Source organism: Rhinoraja longicauda, chromosome 7 (assembly GCF_053455715.1).
Source record: "Rhinoraja longicauda isolate Sanriku21f chromosome 7, sRhiLon1.1, whole genome shotgun sequence".
In the NCBI taxonomy this organism is placed as follows: Eukaryota; Metazoa; Chordata; class Chondrichthyes; order Rajiformes; family Arhynchobatidae; genus Rhinoraja; species Rhinoraja longicauda.
The window spans coordinates 57774044-57797304 of record NC_135959.1 but is presented as its reverse complement, the minus strand read 5'-3'; the positions used below and the strand labels follow the sequence as shown (position 1 = coordinate 57797304).

Below are 23261 nucleotides of genomic sequence, written 5' to 3'. Positions count from 1 at the left end.
GAGATACATGAAAATGAGAAAGAACAAATAGCAATGAAATGTGAGGAGCCTTTCTTAGAAAATGCGATGCAAAAACAAAATCAAGTTGAAAATAGTTCTGCATACAGGGCAGTATCAACAGAAAACACAATTCCTCACAAAATAGAACCAACTTCTTTCAGCAAGCAGAACGAGGAAAAAAACAGTACTTCAGAGTGGAATAGTAATGTTAATGTCCCAGAAATAAAACAGACATTGCGCAAAGAAGATAAAAGTGAGGCGAATCTCTATTTGAAGGGGAATGACACAAACATAATTTCTGAAGAAGGTAAACCTTTCACTATCATTTCAATCAAAAAAAAGATATATGAAACATCAGATAATCCTCTTCTTAATAACACACAATTCGTAAACTTAATGAGTTTTTGGGACAAGGGAAATAAAAGTTATACTGATAACAACGACGATCAGTCAACATTAACCCAAATATCTGATGACAAACATCTGAGCGCACAAGTGGCAATGAAAACTGAACCAGAGATTCCACTAGAACCAAAGCTTTTGATGACACAGAGGTTTAATCTAGTCCAGAGAATTACACAACCTTCTGACTTTGACACTCCTGAAGAATCTACAGAAATTGAGCATACAAAACCCCAGATATATAGTGGGCCAAATGTTCAAGAAAGAATGCAACAACTCCGTCAACAAAGTCAAACTGAAAGTCCAAAGAAAAGGTTGGACACCAAATATTTACCCAAGGTTCTTCCCACGGAACCAAATCTGATTCAGGTAAAACTTAAGAAAGCACCTAATTTTTCAAATGAAGATGGGCTTTCCCCTACTTCTAGTATTTTCCAGAAACATTCTCTTGATATAGAGGAAGAACCTGAAGAGAGTACAGTTTGTCAACCAAAACTAAGCAAGCCGAACACGTCATATACTGGATTGCAAAAACTACTTCAAGATAAAGACGAAGGTGAGGCATTAACTGATGAAGAACTGAATAGAGATGAAGAAGCTTTGCCATCAAAGGAGCTCAGAGACAATGAATCAATTGATGGACAAAACACTTTTAACCTAATCAGGAATAATGAAGAGGAATATATTCCAGAAAAGAGAATGGGCAATGTTGAATCATTAGACAACAGAGACCAGATTACTCCAAAATCAATTGGTATACCTTACCAGGATGAAAAAATACCCATTGGACAAACTTTTTCCGATGCTGTGAGAAATAATGAAGAAAATCTTACTTTGTTTGCAGGAGGTTCCAGGCTCATAGAAGAAAATGACATCTCTCAGGAGGAACTTGATAGATTTGAGTTATCAGATCGCAAGATCCAAACATTTCTGAACCCAACTGATGCATCTTTACAAGAAGAGAAAATATCATCTATTAAGAGTGATAAAGAACCTATCTATGATGAAGTCCCGGAAGTCGATTTGAATAAAAATAAGAGAGATTTTGAATTGCACGGTGAATTTGAGCCTAGATTGAATCTCCAGCCAGGAATTACGAGGACAAGCACCTTCAAGGACAGTGAGGATGGTTCCACTGAAATGCCCACTGAGATCCCCAAATCAGAAATGCCTTATAATTCTGAACAGGAACACATTGTTCCAAATCATTCGGGAGGAAATGACCACATGCATGTGGAAACCAGAGGTTCACTCAGTGAGCATCAGCATTATTTTTTATTGGCATGGTGGGCTGCTCTTTTTTCTTTTCTCATTTGATTTGTTATTATTTTTATTTACTTTTGATCTTTGATGTAGCTGATTATACATTTCCACCAATCACCTCTTAATTTTTATGGATTTTGGATATACTGTAACTATGGGTGTTCTGTATGGAATAATAGACTTCAAAAAACACTTCATTTCTATCCTGCCTTTATTCCAGAATGGGAATAATCATGGTTTATTGTTTAATTACCACATTTAATAAGAAAAATCGCCTTTTCTTTGTTGTGGTAGGATAAAATAATCAAAATAATTTTGGTGATTCTGAAAAACATTAACTTTCCACAATTGCTGCAATTTGGACGTGATTTAAATATCAATATAATTATTTCTTGGTGAAAAATTATAGGTTCAAATCTTTTACAAGGCCTGACCTAATCTAGGATGGTAGCTCACTACTGTTGACTTGAGATCCTGCCTTTGTATGAGGTTAATTTGGGTTCTGTCTAACTGCTTTCATAAATGCCTTTAATTAAGGTTGTCAAAGAATGCAGCAGAATATAGATCAGGTACACATAGATATTGTTTAGTTTAGAAATGCAGCATGGAAATGGGCCCACCGAATCCATACCGACCGTCGATGACCCTTTCACACTTGTTCAGTTATCCCACCTATGTGGCTAGAGAAATTAAAGATAAAGTTTAATCCAGGCAAGGGTGAGGTTAAGCACTTTGGAAAGTCAAATGCATGCGGAAAGTATACAGTTTATGGCAGGATCCTTAACAGCTTTGATGTATGGAGGGTCTTGCAGTCCAAATCCATAGCTCCCTGAAAGTAGCATCACAAGAAGATAAATTGCCTTAGTTGGTTGAGGTATTGAGTATACGTGTCAGGAAGACATATTGCAGCTTTATAGAACTTTACCTACATCGCATTTTGAATATTCTAGTTTGCAATTCTAGTTTCCCCATTAAGGAATGATGTACAAGCTGCAGGAGAGATTTATCAGGAGACTGCCTAGATACTAAGGTATTAGCTACAAGTGGAGGTTGGACAAATTTGGGATTGTTTTCTCCAGTGTAATGGAGGCTGAGGGAAAACCTAATAGAAGTTAATAAAAATTATGAGATGTATAGGTAGGTTACATAGTCAGAACCATTTTCTCCAGGTGGAAAAATTAAATACCAGAAGGTATAGCTATAAGGAAGAAAGTTTAAATGAGAAATGTGTGGGATGTTTTTTTTTACACAGAGAGTGGTGGGTGCCTGGAATGTGCCGTTTGGAGTGGTGGTGGAACAGATATGATAATGGCATTCAAAAGGCTCTTAGATGGGCACGTGGATATGCAGAGAATGGAGGGATATGGATGACATGTAGGCAGAAGAGATCAGTTTAACGTAGCATCATATTTGGTATAGACATAGTGGACTGAAGGGCCTATTCCTGTGATGCTCTGAGGATGGCAGGAGTAGAGAACCTTGGATGACAAGCGATATTGACATCTAAGAAAAGAACATCTACTATAAACCCACTGACTCATACAGCTATCTGGACTACACTTCTTCCCACCCGGTCTCCTGCAAAAAGTCTATCCCCTACTCCCAATTCCTCCGCCTACGCCGCATCTGCGCGCGGGATGAGGTGTTTCACACTAGGGCATCAGAGATGTCCTCATTCTTCAGGAAACGGGGATTCCCCTCTTCCATTATAGATGAGGCTCTCACTAGGGTCTCTTCTACATCCCGCAGCTCTGCTCTTGCTCCCCCTCCCCCCATTCGTAACAAGGACAGAATCCCCCTCATTCTCACCTTCCACCCCACCAGCCAGCGTATCCAACAAATCATCCGCCAACATTTCCGTCACCTTCAACGGGACCCCACCCCTGGCCATATCTTCCCATCCCCTCTCCTTTCTGCGTTCCGCAGAGACAGTTCCCCCCGTAACTCCCTGGTCCACTCGTCCCTTCCTACCCAAACCACCCCATCCCTGGGCACTTTCCCCTGCAACCGCAGGAGATGCAACACCTGTCCCTTTACCTCCCCCCTCAACTCCATCCAAGGACCCAAACAGTCTTTCCAGGTGAGACAGAGGTTCACCTGCACCTCCTCCAACCTCATCTATTGCATCCACTGGTCCAGATGTCAACTTATTTACATCAGCGAAACCAAACGCAGGCTCGGCGATCGCTTCGCTCAACACCTGCGCTCAGTCTGCATTAACCAATCTGATCTCCCAGTGGCTGAGCACTTCAACTCCCCCTCCCATTCCCAGTCCGACCTTTCTGTCATGGGCCTCCTCCAGTGCCATAGTGAGTCCCACCGTAAATTGGAGGAACAGCACCTGATATTTTGCCTGGGCAGCTTGCAGCCCAGTGGTATGAACGTTGATCTCCAACTTTAGATAGTTCCTCTGTCCCTCTCTTCTCCTCCCCCTTCCCAGATCTCCCACTGTCTTCCTGTCTCCACGTATATCCTTCCTTTGTCCTGCCCCCCTGACATCTGTCTGAAGAGGGGTCTCGACCCGAAACGTCACCCATTCCTTCTCTCCTGAGATGCTGCCTGATCTGCTGAGTTACTCCAGCATTTTGTGAATAAACACCTTCGATTTGTACCAGCATCTGCAGTTATTTTCTTACTCTAAGAAAAGGAAGATAAGGAAAAAGGAAAGGGATGGATCAGGTCTAGGTAGATAGGATCAAGTATATCCCTGGGTGTGTCATATAGCACGGTGACAGGTCCTTTCGCCCAGCTTGCCGTTGCCACCACCTCTTTGGACCCCATATCACCCCTTTAGATCTTTCCCCTCTCAACTTAAACTTATGTCCTCTGGTTCTTAATTCTTCTACTCTGGGTAAAAGACTCTGGGCATATACCCTATCTATTCCCCTGCTGATCTTATACACCTCTATAAGATCACCTCTCATACTCCCACACCCCAAGGAATAGAGCTCTTGCTTGCCCAACCTCTCCTTTTAGCCTAAGCTCTCAAGTCCTGGAAACATCCCCGTAAATCTGCTTTGCACTCTTTCCAGTTTAACAATTTATTTTCTATAAGAGGGTGACTAAAACTGAATACAATACTCAAACTGTAGCTTCGCCAGCTCCTTGTACAGCTATAATATAACATCCCAACTTCTGTACTCAATATCCTGACTGATGAGTGCCAATTTGCCAAAAGCTTTTTTGACCACTTTGATGGCATTTTCAAGGAACTATATACCTGAACTCCCAGATCCCTCTGCTCTACACCACTCTCCAGAGCTCTGCCATTTACTGTGAAGATCATGCCCCAGTTAGACTTCCCAAAATGTAACACCTCACACTTATAGGGAGATTTTGGACAGGCTAGGTCTTTATTTATTGGAATGTGGGAGTCTAAGGGCTGATCTAATAGTGGTATGTTAAATCATGAGGGACATAGATAAGGTGAATGTGCTTCAACTATCGCCTATATCTTATCCGTTTCGCAGGATTGAGGAACCGGGAACTAGAAGGCATAGGTTTAAGGTTGAATGAGAAAGATACAATCTGAACCTGAGGGGCAACTTTCTTACAAAGAGGGTTCTACATATATGGAATAAATTGTCAGAGGAAGTGGTTGACAGTAACAACATTTGAAATACAAAGTGCTGGAGTAACTCAATGGGTCAGTCAGCATCTCTGGAGAACATAGAGAATATCAGATTGAAGAAAGGTCCTGACCCAAAGCATCACCTATCCACATCCTCCAGAGATGCTGCCTGACCCGCTGAGTTACTCCAGGACTTTGTGTCTTTTTTTGTAAACCCGCATCTGCAGTTACTTATTTCAACATTTGTAAGGTATTTGGTCAGGTGCATGGATAGGAAAGGTTTCGAGGAATATTGCTCAAATGCAGGCAAATGGGAATAGATTGGCATCTAGGTTGGCACAGACATCATGGGATGAAGGGCCTGTTTCCATGCTGTATGACTCTTTTATCTACGACTATGACAAACCAGATCAGTATTGCAGATGAAGGCTGTGCTATCCTGAGTGCACAACATTGGGAAATCAGGACATGTTGTTCCAAGTTCCCTTCAATGTCCCCGAAAACAGTATTGCATGCAGATTAATGTCATTTTACGTGTTTTTGATATAGAAATTGGTTCAGCCCTGTGCAATGGTACTTCCAGAGCTTTTTCATGTCTACCATTAATACCTGCACAGGGCGTGTACAGTTTGTAGCTCTGCTACACTTAGAGCAGTGTCTTTGGACGTCAGGGGTAGGAACTCTTGCATTTTGGTGTAGATGTGGAAGTAATGGCACCTTTTTCCCAAGCTGATACTTCCTCGCCCAAATTTACTTGCAATGCAAATATGGAAAGTTACAATGTATGCATGTAGAAACAGAACATTAATTCTGCCCTGGTATGCTTTTTTGTACTCTCAAGAAAATATCATGGTATCTCACGGGGATCTATCATTAAGGATCTAATTTGTTCAAAATAAATCTAAGAAATCAACTGGAATCCAGAGCCATAAGCATAATATCTGCTTTTGCTTACAACATATAACTGTTGAAGATGATAGATTCCTATTAAGAACTGCTTTGGCTACACGATAATCTGATTACTGTATACATAGGAATCAGGCAGATGGGTGGCAGATTCTAACAGGAGAAAAGCAAACTGCTTCACACTGGGACAAAACAAAAATCCAAGTAGAGAACATTAATCAAATGGAAATAGAACTCTGTCTGAGGAAATTAAGGCAGACTGGGGTCCAGCTAAAATAACAGCTGAAATTAATGCAGAACAAAGATTCAGGAAGGAATTGAAAATATTCAGCCATTGTTTTGTCTCATTAGTTTTTGTGAACAGTGGTCTAGTTGCCATTCAGTTGCCAAAGATAGAGAAAGTCTAATAATTTGTATTGTCAGAGCTAACAATATTGTAATTGCATGTCGTGGACTCCAGATTAACCAACTGTCATCTTATACGAGTACAAAAATCCCTACTGGGATGCAAACATTTTAAAAAACAATTCTCTCAAACATTGACTATTAAGTAAATCTTCAAACAGGGTACTTTTAAATTGTCAATGTGTTAAAAGTTTTCCTTTGTAACAGGTGAGGACGAAATAACACCCATGTCTTGGAAACTAAATCCACATGCAAGTGATAATTCCAAAAGCCTGCAGGATCTGAATGCCATTTACTCAAGTGAGAACTATATATATTAATTATTTAGAAACTCTAACATGCTTTCAATATTTCAGTTTATTAAATGAATTAAATTAGCTTATGTTTTCTATTATCTGCATCTGATACGATTAAAAAAGATTTGTATAATAAACTGAAATATTGAAAGTGAAATTGTTGTACATTTTATAACAGGATATATCAATACATAAGTTTTTTTTCAACTCTGCACTTTACCAAATATACACAATTTTTCTGTTTTCCAGAAGATGCTCCTTTTCTAAAATGTAATAATTTTACGTAATTATTTTGCGAAATGGAAACAGAAAGATTCATCATCACCCCAAAATTGAATTTTGTACTTGCAAATTATTTATGTTTCCTTTTTAATGCTCTCAACTATTTCATCTTTTACACCAGTAAAAGTCATGTGAAATGGAAGGGCAAAAATATTATGATGGGACATCTGTTTTACTTTATGCCCAAAGAAGGAATTGACTGCTAACCTAGTTTTTTTTTAAACTGCCTCCATGACAATTGTTTGACACATCATGATGCAGAAACTGTTTTATATTTATTTCACAATAGTGCCAAGCACATTGGATTTAAAGAAAAAAGAAATGATTCTCAGTGCTCATGACGGTAAATATATTTTTAATGATGCTTATATATTAGGTTTGTACTACTGACATGACACTGACTTAATGAATAACATTGCAATGGGGAATTAATTTTATTTTTCTATCAATGGTAGTCAAATTAATTTCTGTGGACTACTTTACACTATCTCACACTCTCCCTTGTCATTGCCAAACACTTTTGAGCAAACTCAGACTTCCATGCATGATGAGTAATTATTGATCATTCTCGATTCTTGAGTCCAAGAGATTGATTGTCTCCTGATTCTTTGAAACTTTGCTCAGTATACTTAATTTGTTAACTCTGGACAAGCAAAGCAGTAATTGCCTACTTTGTAGTTTAGTTTAGAGATACAGCATGGAAATAGGCCCACCGACTCTACGCCGACAGTCACCTGTACACTGGTTCTATGTTATCCCACAATTGCAACCGACACTGGGGACAATTTATAGAAGCTGATTAACCGGCAAACCTACATGTCTTTGGAGTGTGAGAGGAAACCCATGTGATCACAGGAAGAATGTACAAACTCCGCAAAGACAACACAGGACGTTGGGATTGAACCAGGGTCTGGCACTCTGAGGCAGTAACTCTACCACTGTGCCTCCCCTATTTATGAAGCGATATGCGAATGACAATGCCAGAACTCTCCCGTAGCAGACAACAACTTTGGTATTTGTTGTGTTCAAGTGTTTGACATGCTCACCAGGATGCAAGAGGTATAAAGTTCCAATTAGTCACTTGTCAATCAGGCATTGAACTCATTTGTATCCCTGAGGGCACACAAATTGCAAAATTTCCATAGAAACATAGGAATAGGTGCAGGAGGAGGCCATTTGGCCCTTCGAGCCAGCACCGCCATTCATTGTGATCATGGCTGATCATCCACAATCAGAAACCTGAGCATGCTTTCTCCCCATATCCCTTGATTCCACTAGCCCCTAGAGCTCTATCTAACTCTCTTTTAAATTCATCCAGTGAATTGGCCTCCACTGCCTTCTGTGGCAGAGAATCCCACAAAGACTTTCCAATCTTTCCTCATATGACAGTCCCGCCATCCCAGGGATTAACCTCGTGAACCTATGCTGCACTGCCTCAATAGCAAGGATGTCCTTCCTCAAATTAGGTGACCAAAACTGCACACAATACTCCAGATTGTGTGCAACTATACAACTGCAGAAGGACCTCTTTGCTCCTATACTCAAATTCTCTCGTTATGAAGGCCAACAAGGCATTAGCTTTCTTCACTGCCTGCTGTACCTGCACGCTTACTTTCAGTGACTGGTGTACAAGGTCACCCAGGTCTCGTTGCACTTCCCCTTTACTAATCTGACACCATTGAGATAATAATCTGCCTCCTTGTTTTTCCCGTCAAAGTGGATAACCTCACATTTATCTACTTTATACTGCATCTGCCATGCATCTGCCCACTCACTCAACCTGTCCAAGTCACCCTGCAACCTCCTAACATCCTCTTCGCAGTTCACACTGCCACCCAGCTTTGTGTCATCTGCAAACTTGGTAGTGTTACTTCTAATTCCATCATCCAAATCATTAATATATATTGTATATAGTTGCGGCTCCAGCCTTGCAGCACTCCACTTGCCACTGCCTGCCATTCTGAAAAGGACCCGTTTATTCCTACTCTTAGCTTGCTGTCTGCCAACCAATTCTCTATCCATGTTAATATCCTACCCGTAATACCATGTGCTCTAATTTTGCTCACCAATCTCCCATGTGGGACCTTATCAAAGGCTTTCTAAAAGTCTAGATACATTTCATCCACTGGCTCTCCTTCATTCATTTTACTTGTCACATCCTCAAAAAATTCCAGAAGATTAGTCAAGCAGGATTTCCCTTTCATAAATCCATGCTGACTTGGACCAATCCTTTTACTGCTATCCAAATGCGCCGTTATTACTGCTTTAATAATTGACTCCAGCATCTTCCCCACCACCGATGTCAGGCTAACTGATCTATAATTCGCTGTTTTCTCTTTCGCTCCTTTCTTGAAAAGTGGGGTAACATTAGCTACGCTCCAATCCACAGGAACTGATCCTGAATCTATTGAACATTGGAAAATGATCACCAATGTGTCCACGATTTCTAGAGCCACCCCCTTGAGTACCCTGGGATGCAGACCATCAAGCCCTGGGGATTTATCAACTTTCAGTCCCATCAGTCTAACCAATACTATTTCTCGCCAAATGCAAATTTCTTTCAGTTCCTCTTGTCTCCTTCGATCCTCTGTCCTCTAGTATATCTGGGAGATTGTTTGTGTCTTCTTTAGTGAAGACAGATCCGAAGTACCTGTTCAACTCTTCTGCCATTTCCTTGTTATCCATAATAATTTCACCCGTTTCTGCCTTCAAAGGACCCCATTTGTCTTTACTAATCTTTTTCTATTAACATACCTAAATAAGCTTTTATTGTCATTCTTTATATTCTTGGCCAGCTTCCCCTCGTACATCTTTTCAGACCGTATTGCCCTTTTTGTTACCTTCTGTTGTCCTTTGAAAGTTTCCCAATCCTCTGGCTTCCCGCTACTCTTTGCTATGTTATACAGCTTTCCCCTTCTAATTATGGAGGGAATTTGCACCAGTGCTGTATTGGAGCTTTAATAGGGAGTGCTCCCCTATTCATTTCGATGACGGAATGGCTGCAAAGAACTTTGGTAAGTTTTAGTTAATTTAAATTCAATGCAGTATTTTGAGTGTTTTTGCATTACTTTAAAATATTTTTAGACAGTCATTTTTAGAGAGTGCTGATAGTCAAGAGACATGTCCATAAAGATGTACAGTGTGAAAACAGGCTCTTTGGCCCAACATGTCCATGCCCACCTAGGCATATTGGCTAGTCCCATGTGCCTACATTTGGCCCATAGCATCTAAAACCTTCCATCCATATGTCTGCCTAAATATCTTTTGAAAATCATAAATGTGTCTGCTTATTATATCATTATTTCATTCTCTGTTTTTAACTCTCTGCTCTCTCTTCCTCTCTGCTCTTTCTTTTCTTGTTCCGCCTCCTTTCACCCTCCCTATGAGCACTGCTACTCTTTGGGGGGGGGGGAAAGATTTAATGTGAAGTGATAAAATGTGTATCCTTGACTATTTTGTTAATAATCAAATAATGAATGTCATTATAAATTATTATGCAAAAGCTGGTTACCTAAATCAAGACATAATATGCTGCAAACAGTGAAGACAGAAAATTATTAATTGTTTCAAAGGAAATGGAAAGATGTAAATGGGTGTTAATTTTGAATATTATCAGTTACTTGTGCTGGTTTATTAAAATCCTTTAAATTCGCTTTTTTTTAATCGATTTTGAATATTTAGGTTCATATTTTTGACAGATTTAACCAATTGTCACTTTATCCAGTTATTTCTGTGGAAAATGTTCCGCCTTCTCTCCCTCACCATCCCATACCCTGTATCCTATGATGGCATTGATGGTTCTTGTGCCATGACGGATAAAACCAGCTGTTCTCTAGGAATTGTCACTGGAGTAATTGTAACAGCTTACCTGCTTTCCCTGCTCACCCGACTGCTTCAAGGTCTGCAGCAAGTACAGCTGGTTCATCTACAGAGCACATTAAGAACAGAGAACTCTGTTTCTTTCTCCACAGACGCAGCCTGTTTTGCTGTTTTTAAGCTTTTTGGATTTTTATTGCCAATTGCAGTAGTTTGCCATAAACTTAAATTTAAGCAGTTTTTTTATGCATGTGAAGTGTTTTTGTAAATTGAACACATTTAGAATTCAATTTCCTGCTTCAATTTCCTGATAACATTATCTCGATTAAAGTAACCTTAAAACAGATGTTGTATGGGGCAATATTTAAGCTGTTCGTGTATAGTTTGGATGCTTCAATGCAAGCTTTTAAAATTTGCACAAACTTACAAACATTAACATACGTAGACTTGTTTGGAAAAGATTCATCAGACCACAGCTTTATCATTAATACGGAGTGAGAGATCATATCATATCATATCATATCATATCATATCATATATATACAGCCAGAAACAGGCCTTTTCGGCCCTCCAAGTCCGTGCCGCCCAGCGATCCCCGTACATTAACACTATCCTACACCCACTAGGGACAATTTTTATAATTACCCAGCCAATTAACCTACATACTACATTCAAAGGAAGTCAGATTTGAAGAAGCACAAATTGTTGGTGTGCAAGAATGGAAAATCTTCAGGATTATAAAGAGTATCAGCACAGGGCTTTTGTTGTACTTTGAAATTGTATGCTCTGTAATTAAATTAGATATTTTATGCAGTAGAAGTTATACTTTATAAAATTCATTCATAATGATTCACAGAAATGACTACATAATATTTAACTGGAAGATGTGTTTGTACTTGCTGTTTAGTTTCCGCTATTCCAGTGTCTCCAGAGAACACACCTTTGGGGTCAAAAAAGATGAAGAGGTTGAGCCAGTCAGTACCTGCACTTGTTGAGGTGAGGTAAACATAAGTAGCTGCTCTAGCATTCTTATTGAGTCACTTGGCAGTCATAACTCCGGTTCTTGGTCTTTATCCCAGTTACCCGATTTTTAAGGCGACTGCCGGCCACTGTTAAAGTCGTAGCCGATCACTGAAAAACTTAGAATTTTTTTACCCTTTGACAATGTCTACGACAATGACCACGACAATGCCCACGACAAGCTACGACAACCTACCACCTAGGCGATGGCAAGCTGCCGGCAACCAGCAACCCAGTCTTCGCGACCTAGGACGTCCACTACGACAGGGACCACGACAAGCTACGACAACTGTCGACATATTAGGCACTATGGCTTTTATGCTGCGCTTTTGTGAGCTTTTAATTACCTGTTTTAAATGGGAAGCGAGTAGCATTAGGTTGCTAATTTTAATTGCAGTTTTATTCATTTGAGATCACCACAGCTGTAAAGTATTTTAATTGCGTGTAATATGTTTTTGTTTGTCTTCAAAGGCAACTTTAAGATATTCCTCATTGTCTGGCCTAATAATGGGACACGCTTTTCCAAAACATACATGGTGTTTGAAAATACAAGTCTGGCCCATTATTCTCTCAGTTTAGTTCCGCTAGAATCAATCAGCGGCATAAAATGTGGAGAGGTTGTCCTGTCGCGCCAGAAGCCTCCCATTTTGCCGAGGATATCTTTTCACTGTGAAGCTTTTTAGAAATGACATACAAGGTGGAGTGTCAATTGGGAACGAAGGAACGACACACCGACAGGCAAGAACAATCTGGGGAGACGGGGTCGGGTTTGGTGGTGGTACGGAGCGAATTTCATTCGTACTTAAGGGAACGGTAGGCCAGGTCCTTCTCCTTATTGGATACAGGATACCGCAGATGCTGAAATCTTGTAAACACAAAGTGGTGGAGAAAGCCAGTGGGTCAGAGAGCATCTGGGGGGGGAGAGAGAGAGAGTGGACAGACGACGTTTCAGATCGGTACCCTTCTTCACACTGATGGAGGGATCCGACCAGAAAGGTTTTCATTTGCATTTCCTCCACAGATGCTGCCTGACCTCTGAATTCTGCCAACACTTCGTGTTTTGCTCCTGTTTGTTGGTGCCAGCCTGAGGTGGAACCCACGGGTGGTCACGGTTTATCTGGAAATCTTAAATTCAATCAATTATAATTGGGAGTTAATTTATAGCAGGGGCGTTACGCGCTGTCAAACAGTGATAAATTTAATATCACTTTTCCAGCATGCATCAAATAAGCTTATGTGTAGGAAGGAACTGCACATGCTGGTTTACACCGAAGATAGACAAGAAATGCTGGAGTAACTCAGCGGGACAGACAGCATCTCCAGGTCAGATGTCCGCCCTCCTCTTTGACAGCATTGTGATCTCCGCCCCCATTCCACAGCTGATAGTTGCAGCTGAACTTCTGTGGACGGGTTTTGACAGTTCTGTCAGTTTTGACAGTAGACGATAACCTACCACACCTGGTGACAACCTGCCACAGCGCCCACGACAAGCCAGCTGTCGCTGAAAATTTTAGAACCGGTAACTTTTTCCATGACGAGCCGAGATCTGCTACGACTCATTGAAGACTACTTGCGGTCATGCCCGCGACACCCCGGCGAACGTGCGGTGACTGCCTAGTTGCCGGCAGTCGCCTTAAAATCGCCAAACTGGGATAGGCCCTTTATATTAGATATTTGTATAGTTATATAGGGCAAACTAAATTCAGCTGCTTGTCCATTCATTGTGACAAGATCTTCACTCACCTTCTCACCTCACACACACCATGCTGTAATCTCTGGTCTCTGACCCTCCAAGGGTTACCATTTTAGTTTCTTGATGAGGGTTTCAGCTTCTGGAAACAGAAACAGAATTGGTCATTGTAAGATATTACGGCTTCAGCACGTAGATAGAAACAACCACAGGTTGGCAGTACACGCTGTTGCCAGTGTGGGTCTTCTTTATTTTGCAAACGTACACTGCACATACTCGCACATATTCACGAGACTGATAAGATACAGAATATATCACATGACACAAATCAAACCATTCTAGTACTCAGTTTTTAAAGTTACAGTTACCATTATATACACTACACTGCTCTCCCCTTAGAAAGTAAAATAACATAAATTAGACGAACAAGAATAATTTTATAAATTTAATCTAATGACAGGTTTACGCACTCTTTCTGATCTCCTGAGTGGTTTAGGGGGAGTGTCAGGTTGTGGTTCTAAAGGAGAGTCAGGTTCAGGATAATTTACCTTTGTCTCTTCTTTCTTTGGAGATTCTGATTTTACAACTGAACTAGCAATAAACCAAAGTCTCACAGATCTGCTTCTTCGTCTATGCTTTGCTGTTCATCCCTTGCTGGAATCATATGGTTTATGTGCACACTTTTAACACGTCCTCCAAATTCTACAAAGTACCCCCTGGAACCACACACTTCAACTACTGTTCCATTTGTTCCATTTCCACCTCCCATTTGTTTGCTTTGTAAGGGGGGCTCAGAACATGAACCTGATCATGTGTATTGAACCTACGTTATTTTTGACTTTCACCATAATGACGTTTCTGATCAGATTGTTTGAGTTCAACCGTAGGAGATAGGTTAGGTAGAAGCAAACTCAGTCTAGTTCTGAGCCTTCTTTTCATGAGAAGTTCAGCTGGTGTATACACTGTGGTAGATTGTGGCGTGGTACGATATTTCAGTAAGAAACTAGCCAGCCGCTGTGACATACTGAATTTTGAATTCTCTTCATGAACTTGTTTCTTGAGAGCTCCTTTGACCATCCTGACTCACCTTTCAGCTGCGCCATTAGATGCCGGATGGCATGTTGGCACTAAGGTATGCTTGATACCATTTAGCTTTGTGAAAGTTTGGAACAGTGCAGCATGGAATTGGGGGCTACTGTCAGAGACAAGTTCTTCAGGTAATCCATGACACGCAAAGATAGACCGCAATGCATCTATTGTTCTTTCTGTTGTTGTGTTTGTACCCATATGTACCACCTCAATCCTCTGAGTGGCTATCTACCAAAACAAGAAAATTATTATTCCCGTGTTCACAAAAATCCACATGAACCCTCTGAAAAGGTCTATTAGGCCAAGACCATGTTTGCAAAGGTGTTTGGGCAGGCCGACTTCTACTACTCTGATAGGTGCTACATTTGCTTGCCATTGCTTCTCTGTCATTGTCCAATGCTGGCCAATACATGCAACCTCTGGCTGTAGACTTCATTCCCACAATGCTGTGTGTTCACTATGGAGTTCTTTAAGTAATCTTTATCTTAAACAATTGGGTACTACTACTCTGTGACCCCATTTAATACACCCCTGCTCACATGACAGTTCATGTTGTCAATTGTGATAAGGTTTTAAGTCATTAGTACTTGGTTTTATTTCTGACCATCCACACAAAGTTTGTTTGCATACTTGTTTTAACACTGGCTTTTTGAGTTTCAGCAGCAATTTCAGCTGCGCTGACTGTATAGTCATTGTCCACTGCTTTCGTGATGTAGATAGCACCTTCAGTGCTCACAACTGATTCTTCATGAGGCAAATGCGACAATGCATCAGCGATCGCATTTTCTTTTGAGCTGCGGTACTCAATGCTGTAGTCATACTGTGACAGAACTGCCCAGCGCTGCATCCTCGAGGCTGCCATTGTAGGTATTGTTGACCGAGGACCAGGAATAGCGAGAAATGGCGTATGATCAGTAACCAAGGTGAATTTTCTACCCAACAGTTACTGATGGAATTTCTTGATCCCAAAGTTGATATCAAGGGCTTCTTTCTTGATTTGTGCATAATTATGTGCACTCTTGGTAAGTGTGCGTGATGTAAATCCTATCGACTTTGCTCACCAAAAAGTTCCATTACATGTAACATCATAGCTCCTGCCCCACAACTAGACGCATCACAAGCAAACTTTAACTCGCGATTTGTATCATAGTAAACAAGTAATGCATCACTGGTCAAGCTCTTCTTTCATGCACCATAAGCATTTTGTTGCTTTTGGATCATTCCCAATTTTTATCCTTTTTCAAATAACGTGAAATAACGAGTTTTGTTGCTAACTCGGGTAAGAAGCGTGAATAATACTGTACCATACCCAGGAAGGAGCAGAGTTGAGACACATTCTGTGGTGTTGGTGCATTTGCTATAGCTTCAATCTTTTCCTTCACTGGTTGCAGTCCATGTTGATCCACTTTCAAACCAAGATACACCACTTTGGTCTGTAAGAATGCACATTTGCTTCTTTTCAACTATATATTGTGATCATCAAGCCATTTCAACACTTCACTGAGTATCTCCAGATTCTCCTCCTCAGTAACAGTCGCAATCAGCAAGTCACCTTGATTGCTCAAACAATGTGATGTTCCTTGCAGAATCTTGTTCATTGTAGCTTGGAAGATTTTTGGTGCTGACTTCACACCATAGGGGTTTAGTGTAGGAATACAACCCCATGTGTATGTGTTTATCATGAGGTACTGCTGGCTCTTACGATCAACATTTAGCTGAGCATCTGCATGTGACAGATCTAGCTTAGAGAATACCTTGTAACCAGCAAGTTCAGCATATATATCTTGTGAGGTTGGTAGTGGATACTGTTCATCAGCTACTGCCTGGTTAATGGTCACTCTGTAATCTCCACACAATCTCACTGTGTTGTCTGCTTTCAGAACCACTACTATTGGAGTAGCCCAACCACTGCGATCTGTTTTAACCAGTACACCGTTTTGTTCCAACTTTTTGATTTCAGCTTCCACATTACTTTTCAGCAAATATGGCACTGATCGCAGCCTACAGTAGACAAGTTCCACATCGGGTCGAATACTGATGTGTGCTTGCTCACCCTTTGTGCTATCGTAGCTGTAATTAAACATAGCATGATGTTTCTGCAACAACTGATCCAGTTGTGTTTGCGCTTCGACGTGGAATACAGATTTTCAGTCCAGTTTCAGTAAGCGGAGCCAATTTTTGCCCATCAACATTGGCCTATTGACATAACTTGTGCCAACTATTGGCAACTTCAAAGTCTTTTCTTTGTGTTGTACATCACAAACTATCTCTCCACATGACCCCAATACTTCTCCAGTTCGTTTTCAACTGACTATTTGTTTCTGCGATAGGCATGTTGCTAAACTTGGATTCATAGGTGTCTTTGCTTATAATTATGCAATCAGCAGCGGTATCAATACACATAGTAATGTATTGATTGCTCACTTTGACCTTTGTCTGAAAGTCTCCCTTTCCAGACCCACCTTTCGTAGTATAGATGCCGTACAGTCCAAGTTCATTACTCTCTGACTGTTCTTCGTGGTTGAGAATACCACGCATTTGGTTTTGTCGAGCTTTTTGTTTTACTTTGTCCTATGATGGTGCTCTACATGCTGATGCAATATGGCCTTTCTTTTGACTTGTAGCACGTAGAGTCCCTGAACAGGCATTTATTTGCTTTGTGTTGACCATGGCATCGATAGCACATATCTGCACTTTTCCTAGAACTTTGCTGTGAAGGCCTTTTCCCCTGTATTGTCATGCTTGTGTTTTGGAACTGCCTTTTGACTGTTGACTGTGCCAGCATGTGTTGGTCAAAACTCATGTGCACTTTGATATGACAAAGCAGTTTTGCATGCCAAATCAAAGGTAAGGGCTGGTGTGTTCAGTAATTTTTATTGGATTCACTCATCCAGCATCCCACATATAAATCTATCATGCAAATGTCCAGAATTGCAGTGTAGAGACAACATCTTCAATGAGATAATGTACTCACCCACAGTTTCACCAGACTTCTGGTTTCTTGTGTGAAATGTGTAACTTTCTGCAATCTCTATGGGCTTAAGGTTGAAGTGAGCATCAAGTTTTGAAAGAACAGTCTCAAATGAAACATTCCTTGCTTTCTCTGGGGCTAGGATGTTGGTGAGAGTTTTAAAAACTTCAGGACCAATTTCAGTTAATAAAATGGCTTTCTTTCGTTCCCACATGGCCTTGTTTTGAGCTCTTACCTGCACTTTATCATCATCTGTTTCTCCAGCTTCAAGTATGTAATTTGCAATAAAAAACATTTCCATTCGCTTACAGTACGAGGTAAAGGTTTTGCTGTTCTTATCGAAAGACGCTGGTTGGCCTATGTATCCCAAGGATGCCATCTTGCCCCGTAGACACAACACAAAGATAGCCTGACAAACTCTAGACGATTTGTACAGCTGCTGTTTTAAACTACAGTCCCGTACAAAGAAAGATCTGTTGCCTATCGTGTCCAGTTCGCAAACAACTGCGACACAGCTTCGTATTTGCTATTTAAAATGTTAAACAATACTGGATATTGCAAAACAGTCCTGCACTGTATTTAAAGGCTGAGTTCACAAATTCTATCCAATCCTTGTCGCCATTGTGAGATATTACAGCTTCAACATGCAGATAGAAACAAGCACAGGTTTTCAGTACAGGCTGTTGCCAGTGTGAGTCTTCTTTATTTTGCAAAAGTACACTGCGCATACTCGCACATATTCATGAGACTGATAAGATATTGAATATATCACATGACACAAATCATACCATTCTAGTACTCAGTACTTAAAGTTACAGTTACCATTTTATATACTACAGTAATGAAGTCCTGTCACAGAAATGAAGTCCTGTCATTGACTTTGGCGCACAAAGTTCTTCATTTCAGTTTGCACCCCACCAATATCTACCTGGCAATATTATAGTCAGTGTCAATGTGTGGTTGTGTCATTTGAGTCACAGTGTTTACTTGATAACCAGCACTTTGCTTTGATTTCACCCTCACATGATACCATAGTAGTCCAGGTCAGAAATTGTTATCCACTATTTATGCATAGAACAAATTCTAACAAGAATTTATTTGCATTAATAATGTGTTTTCTAGATCTATTTTTGTATGCAAATTGAAATTGCTGTAAATTGAGATTAAAAAAATGGAACGAGATGGACAATTTCTTGCATTTTGTTGGTCAGGCCATATTCTCAGGTAGTTTCTCAGTTCAGTAAATCACCTAATCATAACCAATTTATATATTTAATATAGTCCTCAAATGCTTTAGAAAACACATGTCCTTAAATTATTATGGCTGCAATGACAATTTAAGAAACTTAATATAGAGCTTGTAATGTTTTACTGCATTTGCTGCGGGAAATCATTTTCTTCAGCGATTTGCTAAACATGTGATTGTGTATTAGCCAAATATTTTAAGTGATTACGTTGTTTTATTCCCCATTAGAATGTCAGGTTACAATTCAAAATTAGCTTCTGTTTAGTTTAGAGCATGAAAACAAGACTCTTTGGCCAACTGAGTCCGCACCGACTAGCGATCTCCAGCATACTAGTTCTATCCTACACACTAGGGAAAATTAACAGAAGCCAATTAACCTACAAACCTGCACATTTTTGGAATGTGGGAGGATACCGGTGCACCTGGAGAAAACCCGTGCGGTCACAGGGAGAACGTACAAACTCTGTATCGACATCACCCGTAGCCAGGATCGAACCCGAGGTCTGTGGCGCTGTAAGGCAGCGACTCTACTGCTGCGCCACTGTGACTTTTGACATCACATACATACTATAAAATTAGTAATACATTTTTTGTTTTTAAACTATCTGTTCTGCCGCTGGACTAAAATAGTACTTACCGTGGATTTCCGTTTGATCAGCAGCTTTGACCATTGGGGAGTAATTAATAATATCTGGATATGAAATATAACCATATGGGCTTAATATGTGAGCGGTTGTGACAAATTACTGAGTTGGGATTATTGCAAATTGTCTGCATGAGCAGCCAATGATTATTCTAAAATATATTTGGATATAATTGTGCATTATTTGTTTAATCGCAATTTGATGGGCGAAACTGTTCAAAAAATGATAACTGGCGTTTTGTCTTGGTTTTCAGTAACATGTCATCCTTTAGTTTACCAGATATCTAGTAATGTCCTCTTAGAGTAAACCACTTTACAAAGATATTGAAATGCAATTGACAGCAGATAATTTATTATGGAATTCCATAGAATGATGATGCAGAGTCAAGGTCGGAAAGGAGCTTCCAGATGAACAAGCATGGAACGATCGCAAGCTCATTAACAAACATTAGCAGCTCTTCTGGCATGACATCCAGATCTTCTGTATGTAAAACTTGCGTTATTTCATCCTAATGCTTTTACTAACTATCTTTCGTTATCCAGGAGAATAAGGAGAAATATTAAAACAGTCTCATCCACCCGACTAACAATTTGTCATATGAACTAACTGCGTTCCCGAAAGATCCTAGTTAATAAATTCTTATGGAAGTGTTAAATGGAGGCAGACAGTTATCTGTTAGGATGATGGGTTATTACAGATCCTGCACAACTATATAATACAAACAACCATTTGGACAAACCTGTCCATAGAGGTTCAAGGCGATACAAATAGCTGAATTTCTTTTGGAACCAATGGCCAGAGGCAGGGAGAATCAACCCACTATTCTACTCCTCACAGTCTGTGCTCTCTTTCTCCCTTTTACTGAAATCCAATACCTTTGAAATTAATTTACCATTTACATTGCAATCCAATATTTTGATGTGGTCTTCCTTTATGAGTACTGTCCCTTCAGTCTGGTATCTTCTGCAGGTTTTAAAATTGTGTTTCCAATTCTCGTCTTAATCATTTAAGAAAATTGTGAGCTACACTGGTCCCCACATCCATCCTTATGAGCAAGTTTTTTTCCTTGTGTAAATATCTTTAATCCATTACAGTTATGTAACTCCTTCCTGTTGCAGTACCCCAGCCTTTGTCCCAATAAACAAAATCCCTGCTTTTCTTCCCAATCATTCATTTTCTATTTTCTCCTATTCCCCAACATATCTCACTCCTGCTCTATCACTGGTTCCAATAGGGCCATTCAAACCTCGAGCTTTCCATTTCCTTTCTCGATTCCTGTCCAATTACTTTGATCACACCAGTGCGGCTTCATTTTAAATCATTTGGAATTGGCGACGAGTACCATTGCAGTACAAACGACCTCAATGGGGAAAAATCCATTCACGTTTAGTACATTCAGTTTCTGCAGTTTTTAACTATTTCAGCCCAATAATCACGGGATAATTCTTTCTCACTAATTGGTTAGCAGAAATGACATGGGCGAGTGAATGACACTTCCTGGAATGACAGTGTCCTGGAGACACTGGAGGAATTTTTCAATTGGTCACTGGCTTGTGATGTGGCTGTACGATTGACAAATACCCTTATGTGCACTCTGCTTCCCAGCTGCCAATAACTTTGATTCACTGCAATAATACAATACCACGAAGCAAATCACCTGCATTCTGTTTGTGTACTAATATGCAGCATCATCCAGAAGTATTTCTGTTTGTGTATTTTCTATTTTGCATGAATTGACTGTGTTATTTGTAGCATTGTTCACTAACATGCAGAAGTACAGCTGGCATGTTTTAAGCAAAGATCTTCAATAAATTAATGAGGAGCTGGGTGCCAAATACAGGTTTGAGGAGTTAAAGTTAGGAAACAAATAAATGGCTGTAATAATACATAAAGTATTACAGATGCTTTCTCTGCCTTGTTTCAGATGTCAGGGTTTTGAGGATCTGCATTCTCTTAAATTGTTTTAAGTTGATGCATTCAATCATCATTTAAAGACAGACAAAAACAGAATATGCAATGCATCCTACACTGCATTTCTCTTAGTTAGAGCTGCTCAGGAAACTGGGCAAATGAAGTCAGACCACAACAGGACGCCTCAGACAGCACTTGGCCATCAACATGTAGAATTTTAACTCTGGCAGGATAACAAGAAATTAACTGAAATGTTTGATAGTAATAATCTCCAACAAAAACAAATTGTTCCGTAATCCCACTTTTTAAAATCCAATATCAGGAAAGTAAATGGCCTGGTTGCAGTTTAAAAAAAATTGAAATGTTTACTTGCACTTTTTGTTTCTCCATTCCCTTACTGCAAAACCCCAGGCACAAAACATTTACATTTATTTGTTGTATCTGAAAATTGGTAAGATATTTGCCATTATATAAAAGGTAAGATTGTTCAAAATACAGAAAAATAGGATATGTGAAGTGTTCTCTACAATACATTTGTAAAATGATGTTTTATCCTTGAATACAACCACTAATTATGCATACTTTGATCAAATTGCTATTTGTTTCCTCATTATTGAATACTACTTAATTAGTTTCAAAGGAAAACAAATTTGTAAGAAATGCTTGACAGAATACAAAGGACAGTGGTAAAAGTTGCATTTCGTACGAATGAAGGATTCATGAAGCTGTATTTGCTCAACTTGCATAATCAATTTTCTTAGCTTATAATCATGGTATTTAATTTGTGAACTGTTTGAATGTTAACAGGTTAGTGGGAGTATAATGAGCATCTACAGTGATGACTTTGGAAATATTGATGTCAGAGGGAAAATTCAATTTTCATTGGATTATGTAGACAAGCTGAAGGAATTCCATATATTTGTTGTACGCTGCTCAGACCTGGCAGTTGCCGATGAAAAGAAAAATCGATCTGATCCGTTAGTATTTTATTCTTAATTATTATTCCTTCCTCTTCACAATATTTATGTACTATATATGTATTGTATGTCAAATATATGTTGCAAAACCTCTGTGATGGTGATGGTCTTTGAAATTTATCCAGTGTATGGATCTGAAATATCAACCTATTTCTAAGGGATCGAGATGTGTACAATCACTGGAAATTATTCTTCTAAATCATTGCTGCTTGTCTAAGACTGAACCCAGGAATAAGTGGGTTAATATATGATGAGTATTTGACGGTGCTGGGCCTGTACTCGCTGGAGTTTAGAAGAATGAGGGGTGACCTAATTGAAACGTACCGAATAGTGAAAGGCTTGGATAGAGTGGATGTGGAGAGGATGTTTCCACTAGTGGGAAAGTCTAGGACTAGAGGTCATAGCCTCAGAATTAAAGGAAGTTCCTTTAGGACGAGGAGGAATTTCTTTAGGGGGGGGGGGGGGGGGGGGGGGTGAATCTATGGGATTCTTTGCCACAAAGGTTGTGGAGGCTGTCAATGGGTATTTTTCAGGCAGAGATAGATAGATTTTTGATCAGTACGGGTTTCAGGGGTTATGGGGAGAAGGCAGGAGAATGGGGTTTGGAGGGAGATATAGATCAGCCATGATTGAATGGCGGAGTAGACTTGATGGCCTAATTCTGTTCCTATCGCCTATGATCTAACATCTCGTGATCATTTGTGGTCAATGGTAATCAAACTGCTGCTTAAAAATATTGAATATTGTTTAAACACAGCATAAAAATCAATAT

At 39.9% G+C, this 23261-nt stretch overlaps 1 protein-coding gene across 2 annotated transcripts in view; it reads left to right on the top strand.

The window, feature by feature from the left end:
- LOC144595310 (synaptotagmin-like protein 2) overlaps positions 1 to 23261 on the top strand; it is a 117001-nt gene that overhangs the window by 77924 nt on the left and 15816 nt on the right. Inside the window, exons 10-15 of one of the 2 annotated variants that reach the window (XM_078402649.1) lie at positions 1247 to 1657; positions 6755 to 6847; positions 7415 to 7468; positions 11849 to 11937; positions 19970 to 20083; positions 22320 to 22489. In XM_078402649.1, coding sequence (XP_078258775.1) covers positions 1247 to 1657; positions 6755 to 6847; positions 7415 to 7468; positions 11849 to 11937; positions 19970 to 20083; positions 22320 to 22489 — 931 coding nt within the window. The remainder of the gene's footprint in view (positions 1 to 1246; positions 1658 to 6754; positions 6848 to 7414; positions 7469 to 11848; positions 11938 to 19969; positions 20084 to 22319; positions 22490 to 23261) is intronic. The other variant, XM_078402650.1, reaches the window with a different exon arrangement.